Source organism: Ursus americanus, chromosome 16 (genome assembly GCF_024610735.1).
Source record: "Ursus americanus isolate L20-20 chromosome 16, mUrsAme1.1.p, whole genome shotgun sequence".
Classification (NCBI taxonomy): Eukaryota; Metazoa; Chordata; class Mammalia; order Carnivora; family Ursidae; genus Ursus; species Ursus americanus.
In genome coordinates this window covers 45,593,211-45,609,648 of record NC_142142.1, presented here as the reverse complement: position 1 = coordinate 45,609,648, position 16,438 = coordinate 45,593,211, and the positions used below count along the sequence as shown (strand labels likewise).

Genomic DNA, 16,438 nt, shown 5'->3' with positions numbered 1-16,438 from the left:
AGACATGACTGTTCCCCCACTGCGCTCACACAGTGCTTATCCTGTGTGGTCACAGGCGCTGGCTCTGTACAATGTTTCCGAGCTACAGGGGCGCCAGGAATGTCGGCATCTTACTTGAGGCCACATGCCAGCCTCTGTGGGTGCAGTAATTAGGGACTACGGGGTGCCGAGGGCTTGGGAGGAATGCTGGGGTTTCAGCAACACACCTGTACTCTGGGGCACATTCTCCCGGAGCAGATAGAAGCCTGAGAAAAGTGACAGGCATTGAAGTCCTGGGGGAGACCGGTTGCCTTATGGAAGAGGATCAGGAGCCGACCTTGTGCGGCTTGCAGTCCAGCCCAGCCTTCGAAGCTATTCTGTGAACAGGTCATTCCAGATGAATCCACGTCCCTTTAATGCCCTGTACCATGGTCACGATGCCGTGTGTACGCCAGACTCTGGGTTCAGGAAGTCATTTCTCTGCTTAAATTTTCGTCTGAAATCAGCTTCCTTAGGGAGATTGAAAACGTAAAAGCAAACAGTACATTCCCGTAGTCTTTGTCAAGGAAGGCTGAACAGAATGCCGGCTGGAGTGAGCTGTGTGCGTGCTGGCAAAGGAGGGGCGGACAGATGTGAGGTCGTGAGCCACTACCCACGCCGGCCGCCCTTGACCCTTGGTGGCGGTGCCACCGAAGTGCCCTGGGGGTGTCCCTGGGGCCTCCAGCCTCTCCTTCCTCACTCCTTCCTCACTCCCTCCTTCTGCATCCTCTTCTGTGCAGGGGAGGTCCAGGCCTTCTACGAGGACCTGAGCGGCCGGCAGTACGTGAACGAGGTGTTCAACTTCAGTGTGGACAAGCTCTATGACCTGCTGTTCACCGACTCGCCCTTCCAGCGGGACTTCATGGAGCAGCGGCGCTTCTCCGGTCAGTTCCTCTCGGGCACGCTTTGTCCTCTTCTTCCCCAGGCCACCCAAAGGCCCGGGCCACCCTTCCCCCCCCAACCCCCCCCCAGGGCCCTGCTCGCTACATCTTCCCCAGCGCTGCTGCTTTATGCTCGCCCACTGTGGCCATGAAGGCTCACTGGGGAGCAAGACCGCCCTGGGCTCATGGCTTCACAAAGAATAGCCGCGAGCCCTTATTGCTAGGCACCCCCGGCGTGCCAAGCACGTGGCACCCATCTTGTGTAACCCTCGGATCTGCCCCTGCGCAAGCACTGCAATCCCCGGGGTACCGATGAGGAAGCCAGAGCTCCGACTGTTCTCACTTGCCCAGGGCCATGCAGCGAAGCAGGGCGCGAACCAGGATTCACATCCAGGACTCTGTGCGTCTCTGCTTCACTCCTGTCTCATCCGCCTGCCCCTGTTCTGCCCCAATAGCAGGGACTGCGGCTCTGGCCGGGCAGAGCTGCTGGGCATCCGACTGTGAAAGAGCGTCAGCATAGCCCTCTGCCAGGAGGAGAGGGCAGGCGGAGGGCATGCCTTAGAGGAGAGGACTTGTTCCCAAGGATCCCAGGCCCTCGTCACAGTGACTCCAATGTTGCCAACACCCCCGCAGGTGGCCCCCAGACCGCCTGTCCCGGCCCCAGGAACAATCAGCATTCTGGAGCCCTGTGTAGAATTTCAGCAATGCTACAATGAGCCTCTTTCTGCTTTGACTCCCCCTCCTCCCACCCTCCTCCTGGGGCCCTCAGGCTCCCATTGGCTTCCTGATGGGGACCAGTCGGCCGTCGGTACAGTCAAGAGTTCACTCGAAGGGGAAATTCAGAGATGGCGTGGGCATGCCTCTCTCCCTCCCTCATTCCGGGGCTCTTCTCCACCCTCAGATATCATGTTCCATCCATGGAAGAAGGAAGAGAATGGAAACCAGAGCCGAGTCATCCTCTACACCATCACCCTTACCAACCCTCTGGCTCCTAAAACTGCCACCGTCAGGGAGACGCAGGTGAGCTGGGGGTAGGGGCACGGAAGAGCGGCAGGAAGAGCCGCTGGCCTGTCGTGAAGGATTAAGTGTAGAAGCTAAGAAGAAGTTTCTGGGAGCAGGTGTCGTTGGGCCCTGGGGCGGGGACCCGTGCTGTGCTGCCATTTCCACTGGGTCCGGGTCCTCCTTCCGAGAGTAGGGAGGGCGGTGCTTTTCCTCTCTTGCTTCTCTTCAGCTTTGTCCCACGGACCCTTCTCCCCACAGACCATGTACAAGGCGAGCCAGGAGAGCGAATGTTACGTGATAGACGCCGAGGTCCTCACGCACGACGTGCCCTACCATGACTACTTCTACACCATCAATCGCTACACTCTCACCCGCGTGGCCCGGAACAAGAGTCGACTCAGGTGCCACGTCCGGAGGGCCTGCGTGGGTTCCCAGGAGGTTCCTGGTGTGCATGGGTGTCCTCGCTCGTGCCGTCGCAATCGCATGGGGGTTTGGTGAAAGGCTACAGAGAGACCTCTTGGGGATCGAGAAGTTCCAAACACCCACATCTCAGGGCCTGCATCATTCTCGTTCTCTACTTTAAAAAAATATTTTTTTTGGTGCCTATGCTGCTGAGTATCTACGCCTCCTTCCTTCCATCCTTCCATTTCCCTCCGTCCTCTCTCCTCCCTCCTGCCCCCGCCATCTTCCCCCACACTGTGTCTAGGCTTCTCACTTCCAGCTTTTTCGAAGTCTTCTGATTAGACGTCTTTTCTGTCCAGTTCACACAGAGGCAGCTTGTTGACCTCAGATAAACCTGTCCAGAAGGGCGCCCGCCTGTAATCCCGTGAACACTTGTTGGGCGGGATGGGGGTGGGGGTGAGGGGACTCGCAAGCATTGGCTTGCTCATGTCAGGCCACAGGGTCCCCGAGGACAGTGGGGAGAGGGGGCAGGCGGCCTTAAAAATGGGAGCATAAACTGGGAGCAGCAGTGACTTCGGGCTGTGGAGGGGAAGAAGGGACTCGTCTGCAGACAGCCTGGGCAGCAGAGAGACCTGTGACAGGGAGAGAGAATACTTGGAAAAAAGCAAGGGCTGGCAAGGTCTTGTGGGGTGGAGAGGCAGGAGCCAGGGCCGGTGGCAGATCGCTCTCCTAAAGGTGGGAGTGATGGAACCCTAGAGCCTGGTCTGGACCTGCAAGTCTCTGCAGAAGAAGACAAGGACCCCCATGGCTGGCTGGCCACCTGGCACCATCTCGGGAAGGCAGCGTGGCCTCATGAAGACCTGTGGGCCCGGAGTCAAGAGCCCCGTTGTGTTAGCCTTTGGTCTGATGGCCTTATTCTAGTACTCCCATTTTCTCCTCTATAAAATGAGGCTCAACCGCCAGCTGCACTGACCTCCAGATGTGTCCAGGGAGCTCAGGTGGCACAGTGGGTGTGGTGTGAAGGGACCGTCCCAGCAGAGGAGGGGCTGCCCAGGAAGTGGCTGATCTCATTTCTGGCTTGTCCCCAGGGTCTCCACAGAGCTGCGCTATCGCAAACAGCCCTGGGGGTTGGTGAAAACTTTCATCGAGAAGAACTTCTGGAGTGGGCTGGAGGACTACTTCCGCCACCTAGGTAAGCAAGGCCGCAGCCATCGGTGCTGGTGCGACAGCAGACACCGGCTCAGCTGGAACGGCAACCGTTCTGGGGAGTGGGAAGCACGGAGATGGGGGCCACACCGAGATGGTGATTGGGTGTCATGAGCGCCCTAAGGTGGCCCCAGAGATGGATGCAGAACTTGGCAGGTCTGTGAACACATGCATTTTCCAAGAGGCTATGCTTGTAACTTTTGTGAGGTCTGTGCCCCCCCATCCCGGCACATGACCTCCACATCTCATCACCCCGGTGGTCATTCAGTTACAGAAAGGAAGGATGAGCCTGTGAATGCATCCATCAGGACATGCGATGTGCCCCGTCTGCATGAGGGTACAGATGTTGGGAACCTATGTCTACATGATGTTGGACAAAACCCGGAAGGGGGGTTTGGCTGGGGCTGCGTCCCAGCAGTACTTCTGAGGCTCGTAGCCATCCCCGAGGGACCCCTGCCCTCCCAGTCAACGTCCCAGAGTGCGGTGTGGGAAAATGGTTCTCTGTGAGAGAGCTCAGCTAGGAGTAGACAGAGTTGTTTCTGGAGGCCAGCGTGTGGAGCTGGAGGTGTAGGCAGGTGGCCTTTTGTCTCTGACAGAGAGCGAGCTGACCAAAACAGAGAGCACCTACCTGGCTGAGATGCACAGACAGTCTCCCAAAGAGAAGTCCAGTAAGGCCCCGACGGTGCGGAGGAGGAAGCGTCCCCATGCCCACCTGCGGGTGCCTCACCTGGAAGAGGTGATGAGCCCCGTCACCACACCCACTGATGAAGATGTGGGCCACAGGATCAAACACGTGGCAGGTGCGTGCCCGCTGCCAGTGGGGGGGCACGGCTTGGGGCTCAGGGCTAGAGCTGCGTGCCTGTGCCAAGACCTACACGGACGCACTCATTCTGCGTCCTTGGGTATAGATCGTATATAATTTGCCCCTAACTCATTATTCAGCCTCCGGATCCTCTACCTGTTTCCCTTTGCCCTTGACGTTCCTCCGTCCCAGCTGAGCCCACATGTGGCATCTGCTGAACAGAAGTTTGCTGAACTCCGTGTCCGCTGTGATAGACTCAAATGGGCAGCTTCCAGGGTTTTGGCAAATGCACCGGGGAGAAGCCACAGCTCAGGCCAGAGATGCCCCCCTGACACAAACGTCAGGAAGTCCGAGCTCACGTGGCCCCCACAGGCCCACCAAGGACCTGCCCTCCCAGACAGTGGACTCCCCTGACGTGTCTCCCTCTTGCCATCCAGCCATGCACCACCTCATGTCTTTGCTCAGTCATGGCGGCCTGTAGCCATAAGAAGCCTCAGAGACCACTACTCCAGCGTCTTTCAGGAAGTGCTTGGCACACCCCTGGGCATCCCCCAGGATGGGGACAGGAGAGGAGAGTGCCAGCCTTCCGTGTCTCCCGCCAGCTTCAACCAGAGCACTCCCTTACGTCCCTTACAGAGAGGATTTCTGACTAGTAGGCCACGTGAATACACTGACCCTCCGACAGCAGTTGAGACTTGCTCAACGTCACGTCCCTGGTTACAGACAAAGCCCGAGCTGAAAGCGGTCTCTGGTCCCAGCCTAGTGCGATTGCCTTTGCCATGGCTACGCCGCAGAGCACTTTGTCCCCCACCCCGCATGTCCTAGCTACATAAGGCCATTGAGCTTCTTGTTTGCTCGGTGACTTGAATGTCCACTTTGCCTGATCCAGCCCATGACCTTGCCCTTGAGGGGCTTCCCTTGTACTTCAGAGGGCTGGGTGTATCTGTCATCTCGTCGTGACAGCATCACGGACAGTTCTCCGTCATTCCATGAAGCTCTGTGCGTGACCGCTGTCACAGCAGCCAGGGGATGCGTGAGCCACCATGGTGATGGCCTCTTTATTCTCCCCACAGGTTCCACGCAGACACGGCATATCCCCGAGGACACCCCTAACGGTTTCCACCTACAGAGCGTGTCCAAGCTGCTGCTGGTTATCAGCTGTGTGTAAGGGATCCCAGCTGTCCCCCCCCGCCCCTGCCCTAGCACCTTCCCTCCCCGCCTGCTGGCACCTCAGGCGTATGAGCCCCCCTTACTGTGGCCCTGGCCTTTCTTTGTCCTCTAGTTTCTCTCTTCAGATCACTTGCTCTGTCCATCATTCCTTACCTCTTGGTTTCTTTTTCTCTGTTTTATTTAGCATTTGTTGTAAGCTAGGCCTTCGGGATTGAGAACAGAACGCATTCATGCCCTTAGGAACTCAGTTCCAAGTGGGTAAGACAGGACATTCAGAATTACTATACTGCCGGGGAAATGCTAAGCTAGACGCCACACAGCATCTTAGAAGCCCATTCGTTCACTTGTGAGGGATGTCCTGAGTATCTGCTCCGTGCCGGCCGCCAGGACTGGGCACTGCTGGGCCCACACTTTGGCAGGATAGCCAGACGAAATCAATGACTACCATCCAGAAATATATGCTTCTATTAATGTAAATAATTTACAATATTGCCATCTTGTTTTGAAACACTAGGCTCAGTAACTTAGTTCCCAGAAGGATGCCGGACAGGGAGAGAGGAAGTGGGAAGAAATGCACGGGTAGGATGGGAGGGCACAGCTGTCTGCAGTGGAAGCCCAGAGCCCTCCCGGGATGCCCCTGAACCGCTGGGAGCAGGGAGTTCCTGGGATGGCTAAGTGTGGACAGAGTTTCTGCTTGGTTCAGCCTGCTGCCAGACACCCCCTCCACCCCCCGCTTACCTGGAGATGGGGGTGTACCGTGAGCATGTGGGGGCGCAGGTGCGTGAGTGGCATGGGAGCTGCCCAGACGCGGACCCCGCCCTCCCCTGTTCTCTGTGTGGACCACAGCCCCTTCCCTCAGACAGCTTGCAGGGGTGTCCCTGGACCTGCACTGAGCACAGGCAGGATGGTGCGCACAGACCCAAACGCAGGAGCTAAGATGCATGCAGCCCGCGCCGACGAGGTGGACGGTCCAGTCCTCTGGTGCATGCGGATACAGTTAAAGGCAGTGTCTTTGAAAGTCAGCGTTAAATTTAGAGATTGTTCTGGAGAAGTCAAAGAGCCCTGAGCACAGCTGGGTAGGGTCAGGGACTGGCAGCTGCCAGCTCCAGGAGTATCGCCTTCCATTGTGCTGGAAGCACAGAGAAGAGCGCAGTGTCTCGCACGCACGCACTCATACGCTTTGGAAGGTTAAAGGCACAGCATAAGATGTTCTTTGTTGGTCCTTTGCCATACTCATTCTGTCTTCCTTTTCCTGTGTGTGTCCCTGTACCCCCTCCTTTCATGATAAAACAGCCCGTTGGTGGGGGGCTTCTGTGTGCAGGGAGCTTTCCGTCCACTGCTTCACCCTACACACGTCGCAGCCCCAGCAGGGCAGGAACCGTCCCTATTGAGGAAGGGGTTCAGAGAAGCTAGGGAACTTTATCAGACATTAAGAGCCCTGGAGCAGTGGGCCAGGACTGTACCCAGTTCCATGTGTCCCTAGATCCCTTTGCTCCCTGAGTCTTCCTCTCTCTGCTCCATGAACTTGTGTCCTAAAATGATCTCCTGGCAGCCACTGAGGCCAAGAGGAGAAGGGAACGTCCCCAGTCTCTCAGCGGCTCTCTCTGTCCCCTGCGTCCTCCTTACCACCTCCCTGTCTCTGACCAGTGCTGGCCCAGACTGGGGAAGCTCATGACCCCTGCAGGTCTGGGCAGGCTTAAGGACGAGCCTGTGCTTTAGGGCGTCCTGCTAACACCTGTCGGGGGATCGGGTAGATAGTCCACAGCTTCGCCCTTCTGTCGTGCCTCAGGTCGGCTGTGTAGGAGGACTGGCTTCCCTGTGTCACCCTTGACATACTAAGATCTGTTTGCAGCTGCTGTCTCTTGCTCCTTGCTTGCTGGGTCTCCTCGTCCACGTGTCCTCGCTTCTGGTGTTTCTTTCCCCCTTCCCCCCAGGCTCACTTGCTCTCTGGCTTGGTTTCAGTGCAGCCCTCCCCGTCCCCGCACTGGTCTGTTCTAACCTCTGCCTCCTCCCCATTTTTCCTCCTTGCTCCCATTAGGATCTGTTTCAGGTACTGGCTCTCTGATTGCTTCGTTTACCCTTCATCTCTTTTCCTCTCCATCTTGCCTCTTCCCCCAGGCACCCAGGGTCTGGGTGGCCTCTGTGTGTCTCTCTTTCCCAGTGCCTTCACCCACACGCCTCTCCATGGCTCCTCCGCTGCATCCTGGCCCCTCCAGATGAGAGCGCCGCTCTCTCTCCCTTTCCCCCTAGCTGCATCCTTCCGCCCCCTCCCTGCCATGCTTCAGGTGACCAATGGTCAAGGACAGCAGCCGCCTGGCGGGGGGGGGGGGGGGCGATCCCTGGCTTTGAGAGGGAGCGTGCATTCTCAGATTACATCTCATGCCTGTTGCTGTTGTCCCCTTTGTCTCTTCCTAGTCTGGTGCTGCTGGTCATCCTTAACATGATGCTTTTCTACAAACTCTGGATGTTGGAATACACCACCCAGACCCTCACTGCCTGGCAGGGTCTGAGGCTCCAAGAAAGGTAATCCTCGCCTCTTCCCTTGGCCACCACCTCCACGTCCTGCCCCCACCTGGTACTGTGCTCCAGCTCCTGCTACCCAGTCTCTGTGGGAGTCCATAGGCAAGCTCTGAAAACTGTCCCTGTAGCTTTAGCCTGCTTCTGACCTGGGGCACGGGGGAACTGGGGGCACTGAGCAGAGGACAAAGCAGTCTGATGTGACTCTCTGTCCTTTAGGGGTCTGGTAGCACAGGACAGTCCACTGAGCATAACTCCAGCTGCCGGGGTACCCCTTCTTCTGCCCCACAGGTTACCCCAATCTCAGACAGAATGGGCCCAGCTCTTGGAGTCCCAACAAAAGTACCATGATACAGAGCTCCAGAAATGGAGGGAGATCATCAAATCCTCGGTGATGCTTCTTGACCAGGTGAGATGTCCCCAGCTACTCTCCTTGCCCTCATCTTCTGGAGATGGGCTCCTTCCCTGTGCTCTGGGAGAGATCTCCCATCCCCATCCCCATCCCCATCACCACCCACCGGACCTCACCCTCCCATTCATTCTTCCCCTGGGCCATCCACTGTTCTGATTTTAAAGTCATCCTGGAATGCGTGGTTGGAAACACAGGTGTACTCCTCCAGACACTAACAATGAAATTTGCAGCAAGAAAGCTGTAGGTTATGTGGAAGGACTGCTTTCTTTTTTTCCCCCTTGGTCGCTCATGGCCATCTGACAGGCATTGAAAGAGAGAACCTCCTTTCACAGAGATTTATCTTCCCAGAGGGCATATTTTTCAAGTTCCTTTTGCTATATGCCACTCCCTACCCCGCCCTCAACACACACGGCCAACACACAACCCCCAACACGTCACTCGTCCTCAGAGGCTGCACGGGTAGTCTGGGAAGACGGTTGTCGTACTGCGCCCTCTTGTCGTGACGTCTTCTAGGACAGGTGCCTGTGTTCCTTCCAAAAACTACATTCATTCATCTATTTAAGAAAATGATCCTGGAGCAAAATCAATAACAAGTTTAGTTTTATCAAAGGAGGGAGCTTCTCTCCTTTACCGGGAAGAGGTTAACATTCTATACAAAACTACCACGTTGTAGCCAAGACAGCAAGAAGGTACTTTGCTCTACAAGAGAATTAAGAAGATAGGAGACCCACGGATTTGTCCTGTTCGTTAAAATTCCTGTTCCGAAGGAGTTCTTTATGTTTGGTGGTCAGCCAGACTTGAGATGGAATCCCAGCCTTGCCATGGACTAGTTTTGAGCAAGGGATTTAATAGTAGTGACGTCACAGTTTCTTCATTTATAAAATGGGAATTATAACTTCACGAAATTGCTGTCAGGATTTGAGGGCACGGGGGAGGCACTCATTAATATTAAATCTTATTTCCCATTCATAGTGTGCTCTTAGCTCTAAAGTGAGGAGAGAGGATTTTAATGTGGCTATCAGGATCCAACTTAATGTGTTTTTAGAATATCATGTTTAGCTTTGGAGTCATGGATTTTTTTTTTTTTTTTTAAACGAAAAGGGTCAGTGGCCTAGCAGGGGAGGGGGGCTCAGAAGCCCTGTGATATCAAGAAGAGTTGATAGAATTAAAGACATGCTCAGAAGGAAAGATGGGGGCAAGGAAAACAGGGTGGTCTTCAGACATAGAGGTCCAACAGGTAGAAGAAGAGATTGATTGCTTGTGAAACCCCAGGGGCTAGAAGTTACAGGGAAGGGGAGCTTTGAGTCATCAAAAACAGACCACTTAAGTCAAGCTATCCCGTAATGGAGTGGGCTACTCTGAAGGCCTGAGATTCTATCACCGAAAGTGCCCAAGGGGTGACCAGGTGATGGCAGATAAGAAACTTACGAATTACGTAAGAGGCAGTTGGACTGGATGGCCCGGTTCTCTTCCAACTCCAGAATTTGGTGTCAGGATGGGCCCCCTTACATTGGAGCGTGGGGCAGTCAGATTTCTAGCATGTGGGCTCAACTCTGTAAGCGTTAGGATAGGTGTTTCGTTTCATCCCCTTTAAAAATCACTTCTGAAACCCTTTGGAGCATCCCTGTGGAGCAGAGGGTATTTGGGGGAACCAGAGAGAAAGAAGAAAACTGTAGTGAGGCAGAGAGACAGAGGATCTCAGAATCCCTGACCAGGTGCCCGTGAAATGTTAACTGTGTCGTGCTGTCCTACAGCAGCTCACTCAGAGACAGTATCTCAGCGCGTTGTGTTGTGACGGGCCCGTCAGGATTCTGCTGCTGCAACTCTGCCCCATCGAGAGTCCTTGCCATGACCTAACAATGTTAGCGTGCCTGTTTCTTAATGGAGTTAAGAAATTCAGTCAAGGTCAATTCTGTGATACGGGTCCAGCTAGAAGCCTACTCAGGTGTCAGTTCTCTGCTCAGCACCCAAGGCGTGTATCGCCGTCTACACATGCACGAAACAGAACGATTCACAGTGACCCTAGTGCGGGGTCCCAGTGAGTGGTTTACCAGCAGCCAGGAGTAGGAAAGAGGATGGTAAGCCAGAAAAAGTTCGGACATGTTCTGGGCCCTACGAAGGGTGAGATTGGAATAGGCAAGAGAGACCGGAGCCCCAGGCTGGGACAGCAGAGTGACAGAATGCACACAGATGGGAGTCCAGGCTGTTCGGGTTCCGTGGGGAAACCTCACTGAATGCATAGAAGCCAGCCTCATGTGGCTCCCTATAGCTTTGAGAAATTTTTTTCTTTTTTGAGAGAATTTTTTTTTTTTAAGATTTTATTTTTTTGAGAGAGAGAGATCATGAGCAGGGGGGAAGGCAGAGGGAGAAGCAGACTCCCCACTGAGCAGGGAGCCCGATGCAGGGACTCCATCCCAGGACCCTGGGATCATGACCCAAGCTAAAAGCAGACGCTTCACTGACTGAGCCGCCCAGGTGCCCTGAGAGAGAGAGAGAGAGAGAGAGAGCTTAATTTGGTGACCCAGGGGCCACAAATGACTACATAGCAAACCTCACCTCAGGGGTTCCCAGTGCTAGATTGGCTGTCCCCTTTCTGCTGGAGACCACATCCTAGGAGAATTCCCCTTGTCGTAGGAGCCCGGCTCCCTTGAACTCTCTGGTGTGCTCGGGGACCTGCCCTCGGCGGGCGTGGCGGAGAAGCCCACTGAGGGCACAAACCCGGGCCTGGGTGGGCTTCCCTGTCTTACAGATGAAGGACTCTCTCATCAATCTTCAGAACGGCATCAGGTCCCGCGACTACACCTCAGAAAGCGAAGAGAAGAGGAACCGCTATCACTAACAAGGCAGGAGCAGGGGTGGCTGCAAGAGGCCCGTGCAATACATGTACATAGACCATATAAATAGATATATATAAATATATATATATACAGAATATAAATATATATATATTATATACAGATTTTAAAAAGAGATAATGCCTATGTACCAGGGAGAAGGAGCGGGCCCGCCTCCTGTGTGGCCGGCGGAGGGGCCGAGGAGGGCAGGGACCACCTCTCAGCACCGACCTCCCCTGATCCTCCTCCCCCCACCCCCCTCTCGTCCCCACCCTTCCCCTTGCTGGCCGTTCCTGGCTCTGAGAAGGGAAGTGTTGTTGAGCCAAAGTTACACCTGTGAAGACCCTGGGGTCTCGAAGTCTCAAGGGGCTTAAGGTGCTTCATTCCCGAATCCCCTCTTGATTTGTTTCCAAAATAAAAGAGAATCTTTTCTTCCCTACCCCACGCTTCCCCAGGTATTCTCTTGTGAACAGGAAGCATTGAGGTCAAGAGCCCAATCTAAACTCTGCCACCTGAGCCCCCCCCCCCCCCCCCCCCGCTTTCTATGGACCATGCGCCCCCCAGTCAGGTGGAGGGCTGGAAGGCTGGGAAGGCTGCCCCTGTGGGATTGGGCCTTGAGCTGCAGGCTCCCGAGGACGTGTGTGCAGAATGGTGTCTCCTCCATCACCCCTGCACCCCTAACCCCTAACCCCTGTAGGGTGTGGACCCAATAAGGGCTGGGAATTCCTTCCTTTCCCACCACCCCCCCCTTCTCTCTGGTCTTCTCCCAGGCTGGATCTGGGTGAAGTGTCACTTTTTAGTGCCTAAAACCCTATTTTTTCTCTGTGCCCTAAGAGCACATTGTTTATTAGCCAGGATGGAGCATTTTGGGTCTTGTTAAACCCCTTTTTAAGTGGTTATGAGCCAGTTGGGCCTATGGCTCTAATTCCTTCACTTGAGCTGTCATTTTGATTTCTGGGACTAATCAGGGTGTCCTAGGGATGGCTAGGGTTGGGAGTGAGTGCCCTAGCATTGTATGGATCGCATCATAGGTTCACACAGAACACGGTGTGAGTAGTCAGCCCCGATATCCAAGCACTCACTTGGCTGCCAGCATTGTTTACTCTAAGGGAAGAACTGACTTGGGTTAAGGGAGACAGTGAAGACACTCCGCACACGGTAGAAAATCTAGGCTTTGGGAAGGAATGCTTTGGGCAAAGGTGCATGCATTTGTGCAAGAAAAGGCCAGAGTGAGTCTCTGCCCCACGTGGAAGCCATTCTAAATCCTGTTCCTCAGACTTGGGAGTGGGAGTTCTGGCAAAGGGGGCAAAGCCTTCTCCAGTCTCTGGCCCCAGCGAGGTATGAGATCACTAAGGAGGAGAAAGAAGACCTTTGGTTAGGAAAGTGAGTCATCCAGGGCCATTTTAGAGGTGGCTCATTAGGACCCGTGCATTTATCTGACCTTGCAGGGCCCTTCTGGGCATGATTACCATTTCTCATTCACTTAACTGCTATTCCTCCATGTCACGACCAGAGGAATCCTGCCAGCCCCAGGCAGAGCTCACAGATCTCAGTCGGGAAAGGATCATACCAATTTGGCCAGGAGAACTCTTCCAGATGGCTTGTTCTCCTAGGGGGCCTCTTGATGTAAGGGGCCAAAGGAAAGGAAGATTTTATCGCTGACCTAGCCCCAAAGAAGAGCAAGTCCTGTTCTGTAGGAATGGCCTGAGCATCCCCCTTTGGCAATTAAAGACAAGTTTTTGTCTTTTCAGTCAATCTGAGAATACAACCTCATTATTCACTTAAGAGCAGGATGAGAAGACAAAAAGATCAATGCCTTAGGGGAGTAGGCTGAGAAGGCTCCATGGAATCAGCTAGAATGGATATCCCTCCTCTAGGAAAGGAGATGTGAGGGCTAGAGTTGACTGTTAAGCCCTGTGCAGTGTGATGTGCCCACAGGTCAGTGGGTCACTACTCATTCTTGTCCAGGACTTTGACTAGGAGACACTCTGGTGAGGGTCAGGGCTCGTGGGTCCCGGGCCAGAGAAGGAGGAACAGTGCAGACTGCTAGAAATTTTCCTGCTGCAGGAGCCAGACGCCAAAATTATTCTCAGAAACTTTTGAAAGCAGAAGTGATAAATTATCTCATTTATTCCATACATAAGTAAATATTTATTTAAATCGTCCAGTTGTTGATGGTCCCATGGTGGGACCTTTGGGGTGACTTACAAAGGGTTCTATGCTGGAAGTAAAGTGATGTAAGTGGGCCTGGCTGCACAGAGTCATTCTGCTTTCACTTTGTCTCTTTGGCCATGCCAGGGAAGAGTAGGTTACAGGGAGGGAGGTGCTTAGTATGTCAGAGCAGCCCTTGTGACGTCTGAGGGTTTGAACCCGGGAGATGGTGTGTGCACATGGGGAAGGGCCCTCGGCCTGCCTCATCACTAAGAATCATGGATCTCTTGTGGGCACTCTCTGTTCTAATGTTTTAAACTTTCAGAGCAGGAGAAAACCCAACACCTCTATTCACTCCCAAACAAAAGCCCCCCGCCCACCCTGTATTCAGTAGGCTGTCAAAGGGAACTCACCCTTGCAGATAAGTCTGGGAGTGAAACTGATAAATAACGTTGCAATTCAAGCCCTGCAGCTTGGCTTGTATCTGCGCCTGGGAGCGTCAGAACTACCACCCTTTATGTTATTTCTTCCAGCCTGTGCTTTGCTTTTGTTCATGTAAGAACTCTGGTCATGTGGGAATCTTTCTACAAGGATTCCTGGGTTCACATTGGAGAGCTTGCACTCAAGTGTTGCAGAGTTTCTAAACCAGGTGGGGAAGAGCTACAGGGTCTATACTTGCACTGCACCTTCCTGAAAGGAATTAGCAAGATTGGCCTCGGAGAACCCACTCATGTCTGCCACTCCTCTCTCTTCCCCCATTCACCTCCCTGGGACAAGGGCAGCAAGATCAGCAACTTTTGAAGCTCTCTGTTAGAGCGCTGGGCTGAGTTAGGAGACCTGGGCCTGAGTCCTGGCTCTGCTCTTGGACAAGTCACTTCCCTTCTCTGACCTGCAGTATCCTCATTTGTAACAGGAGGGGGGCTGAGCTGGACCGTCTCTAAGATAGGTTCTGGCGTGGGCATTGTCTTGGAGGCTGGGTCAGAGACTGGCAAGGTAGGGCCTTCTCAGACTTGGATGGTACTCGGCCAGAAGACAAGCCATCTGGGCTAGAGCTTCCCTGGTGTTCAGGTGAGTAGTAGGGCAGCATCAGGGTTCCCGGGAAATCCGGGGTAAATTTTCTTCTTTATGAGCAGCAGGACTAGGGAGGCCTAGTGAGAGTAGGGAGATCAGGTTTGTTGTATTTCCCAGTATTAACCTTAGGAGGGCGTTTCTTCCTTTGTTGGCCTAGTCTCAGTTTGGGAAGGGCTTTCTCTAAGCTATACAAGGAGGGCAATGGCAAGAAGGGCACCATCTAGGATTAAGCTCGTCTTTTGTCTCTAGGCTATGAAGACTTTAATCATCCATCCTTCCTCCTCCTTGCTAGGAGAAACACTGGAGAGAAGTCATTCCTGGCCCTAGCACTTCTCTTTTGACTCAGTTCAAGCCTTGTTGGGGTTTGGATTAATAGTGAAGCTTTGGCTAAAATCCTTGGATTAGAGCACTGCCCCTAAGAACCTGGATTACACCAAGAGGGAGAGGGATCAAGAAACCTCAAGAAGAATCCTTTGCTAGAAGTGGCTTCTCTCTGTGTCCCTGTCCCTGATCCAAGCTTGGACCATGGCTAAAATCATTTGCGGGCAGCATCTCTAGGGTGAAATCTTGGAGAAAGGACTAGGGGAAGAATCTTTCTGGATGTTTGTGGTCTCAGAAGGATGCTTTCTGTGCCATACTGTGCTGCTGCTTTAGCAGTGCAGGGTGGCCAAAGCCAGCCCTTCCTCCCTAGGGCCGCCAGTGGCAGGGCTGTGATCTCCCTCCCCACACCCCTGAATCCCACCTGCCCACTCCAGTAGGAAACTTGAGAACCTGTCTTCCTGACTCTCTCCTCCCCTACCCCCTTGTCTCTAGGCTGTGGGACAATCATCCCATCCACCACTTGACATCCTTGACCCTCATCCCCCAACCTCCAGCAGGCTGGCCCCACTCCCTCCACCTCTATGTTTTCTTCCAGAAGATGCGTTTCGGGTCCGAGTGGAGCGTTTTTCTGGAAGGCCGTCTCTTAACGCCCCTGCTTCCCCGATGTGGAGCAGGAATTTGCACAAGGTGTAGAGAGCGCCCCTTCCCACCTCTCTGCCCAGCCTTGTTACCTCACTTCTGCTCCAGCCATGGCTGTGACGGGCCCAGCCAGCTCCCTGTCTTGGTGTTCTGTGCGACAGCTCAGGGGTCTTGGGCGTTGTTTTCTGTTGTGACTTGAGGTCCTCAGCAGGCCTGGGAGCCCGGATTGGAGCCTTGGCTGCTAGCGAGAAGCACCTTGCCTGCCAAGAGGAGCTGATGCCAGACGATCTACCCGACATGTGAAAGCATAAAGAATACTGTCATCTCTGCCCCTTGGCCCCCTTGCTTCTCTCAACACAGTGAGACGCTGCAGAAGCAAAATGGTGGCCTCTGCTCCAGGCGAGACAGCTGGCTCTGTCTGGGGACTTGGCCCTGGGCTCGGGTGCCACGTGCTGAGATTGCGTAACAAAAGCAACCATTTTTGCCAACGGTAGTGTGGCTCCCCACATTTCCCTATCCTGCACTCTAGGGCCAGACCACTCTCTGCATGGACCAGATCATCTTCCCAAACCCATGGTGCTTTTTCCCCCCACTTAACCTAGACTCCAAGGTGGGGAGAGATGGGTCAGAGGCCACAGTGGCCCCTGCGTAATCCTGACAAGGGGTGGAGTGGGGCGAGGCAGAGGGAGCAGCCCCCAACACCTGCACTGGGCCATATATGGGAAAGAACACAGGTTGATTGCAGTCGAGTTGTCTGGCCATGTGTATTTGGATCTAGAACTGTACTTTGCCTGGCGCTGTGCGCAAGGTCTGAAAACTTAACTGCTATTACCTAGAACCATACACGGCTTCCCGGCCAAATCTTCATGTAAAGTAGCTAGAGCCATGGAAGTACAGTATGAATTAAAAGAAAAAGTATTGAACTACAATAATAAATGGTGTGTGTGTTTATTGCCCGATTCATTAGTGCTCATCATCCCTGATGTTTTTGGTCCTCCCAGTTGTATTGAGG

General features: G+C 54.0%; 1 protein-coding gene across 7 annotated transcripts in view; it reads left to right on the top strand.

Annotated features, from left to right (window-relative positions):
* The window catches only part of GRAMD1B (GRAM domain containing 1B), a 232,138-nt gene extending 215,797 nt beyond the window's left edge, over positions 1-16,341 (top strand). For 6 of the 7 annotated variants that reach the window (XM_087868334.1, XM_087868333.1, XM_045798013.2 and 3 more), the window contains 8 exons: positions 759-902; positions 1,801-1,919; positions 2,160-2,302; positions 3,392-3,495; positions 4,106-4,309; positions 5,385-5,475; positions 7,897-8,004; positions 8,290-10,724. In XM_087868334.1, coding sequence (XP_087724460.1) covers positions 759-902; positions 1,801-1,919; positions 2,160-2,302; positions 3,392-3,495; positions 4,106-4,309; positions 5,385-5,475; positions 7,897-8,004; positions 8,290-8,566 — 1,190 coding nt within the window. In that variant the 3' untranslated portion in view covers positions 8,567-10,724. Of the gene's footprint in view, positions 1-758; positions 903-1,800; positions 1,920-2,159; positions 2,303-3,391; positions 3,496-4,105; positions 4,310-5,384; positions 5,476-7,896; positions 8,005-8,289; positions 10,725-11,159 lie in introns of those variants that run through there. The other variant, XM_045798011.2, reaches the window with a different exon arrangement.
* Positions 16,342-16,438: the final 97 nt, after the last annotated feature.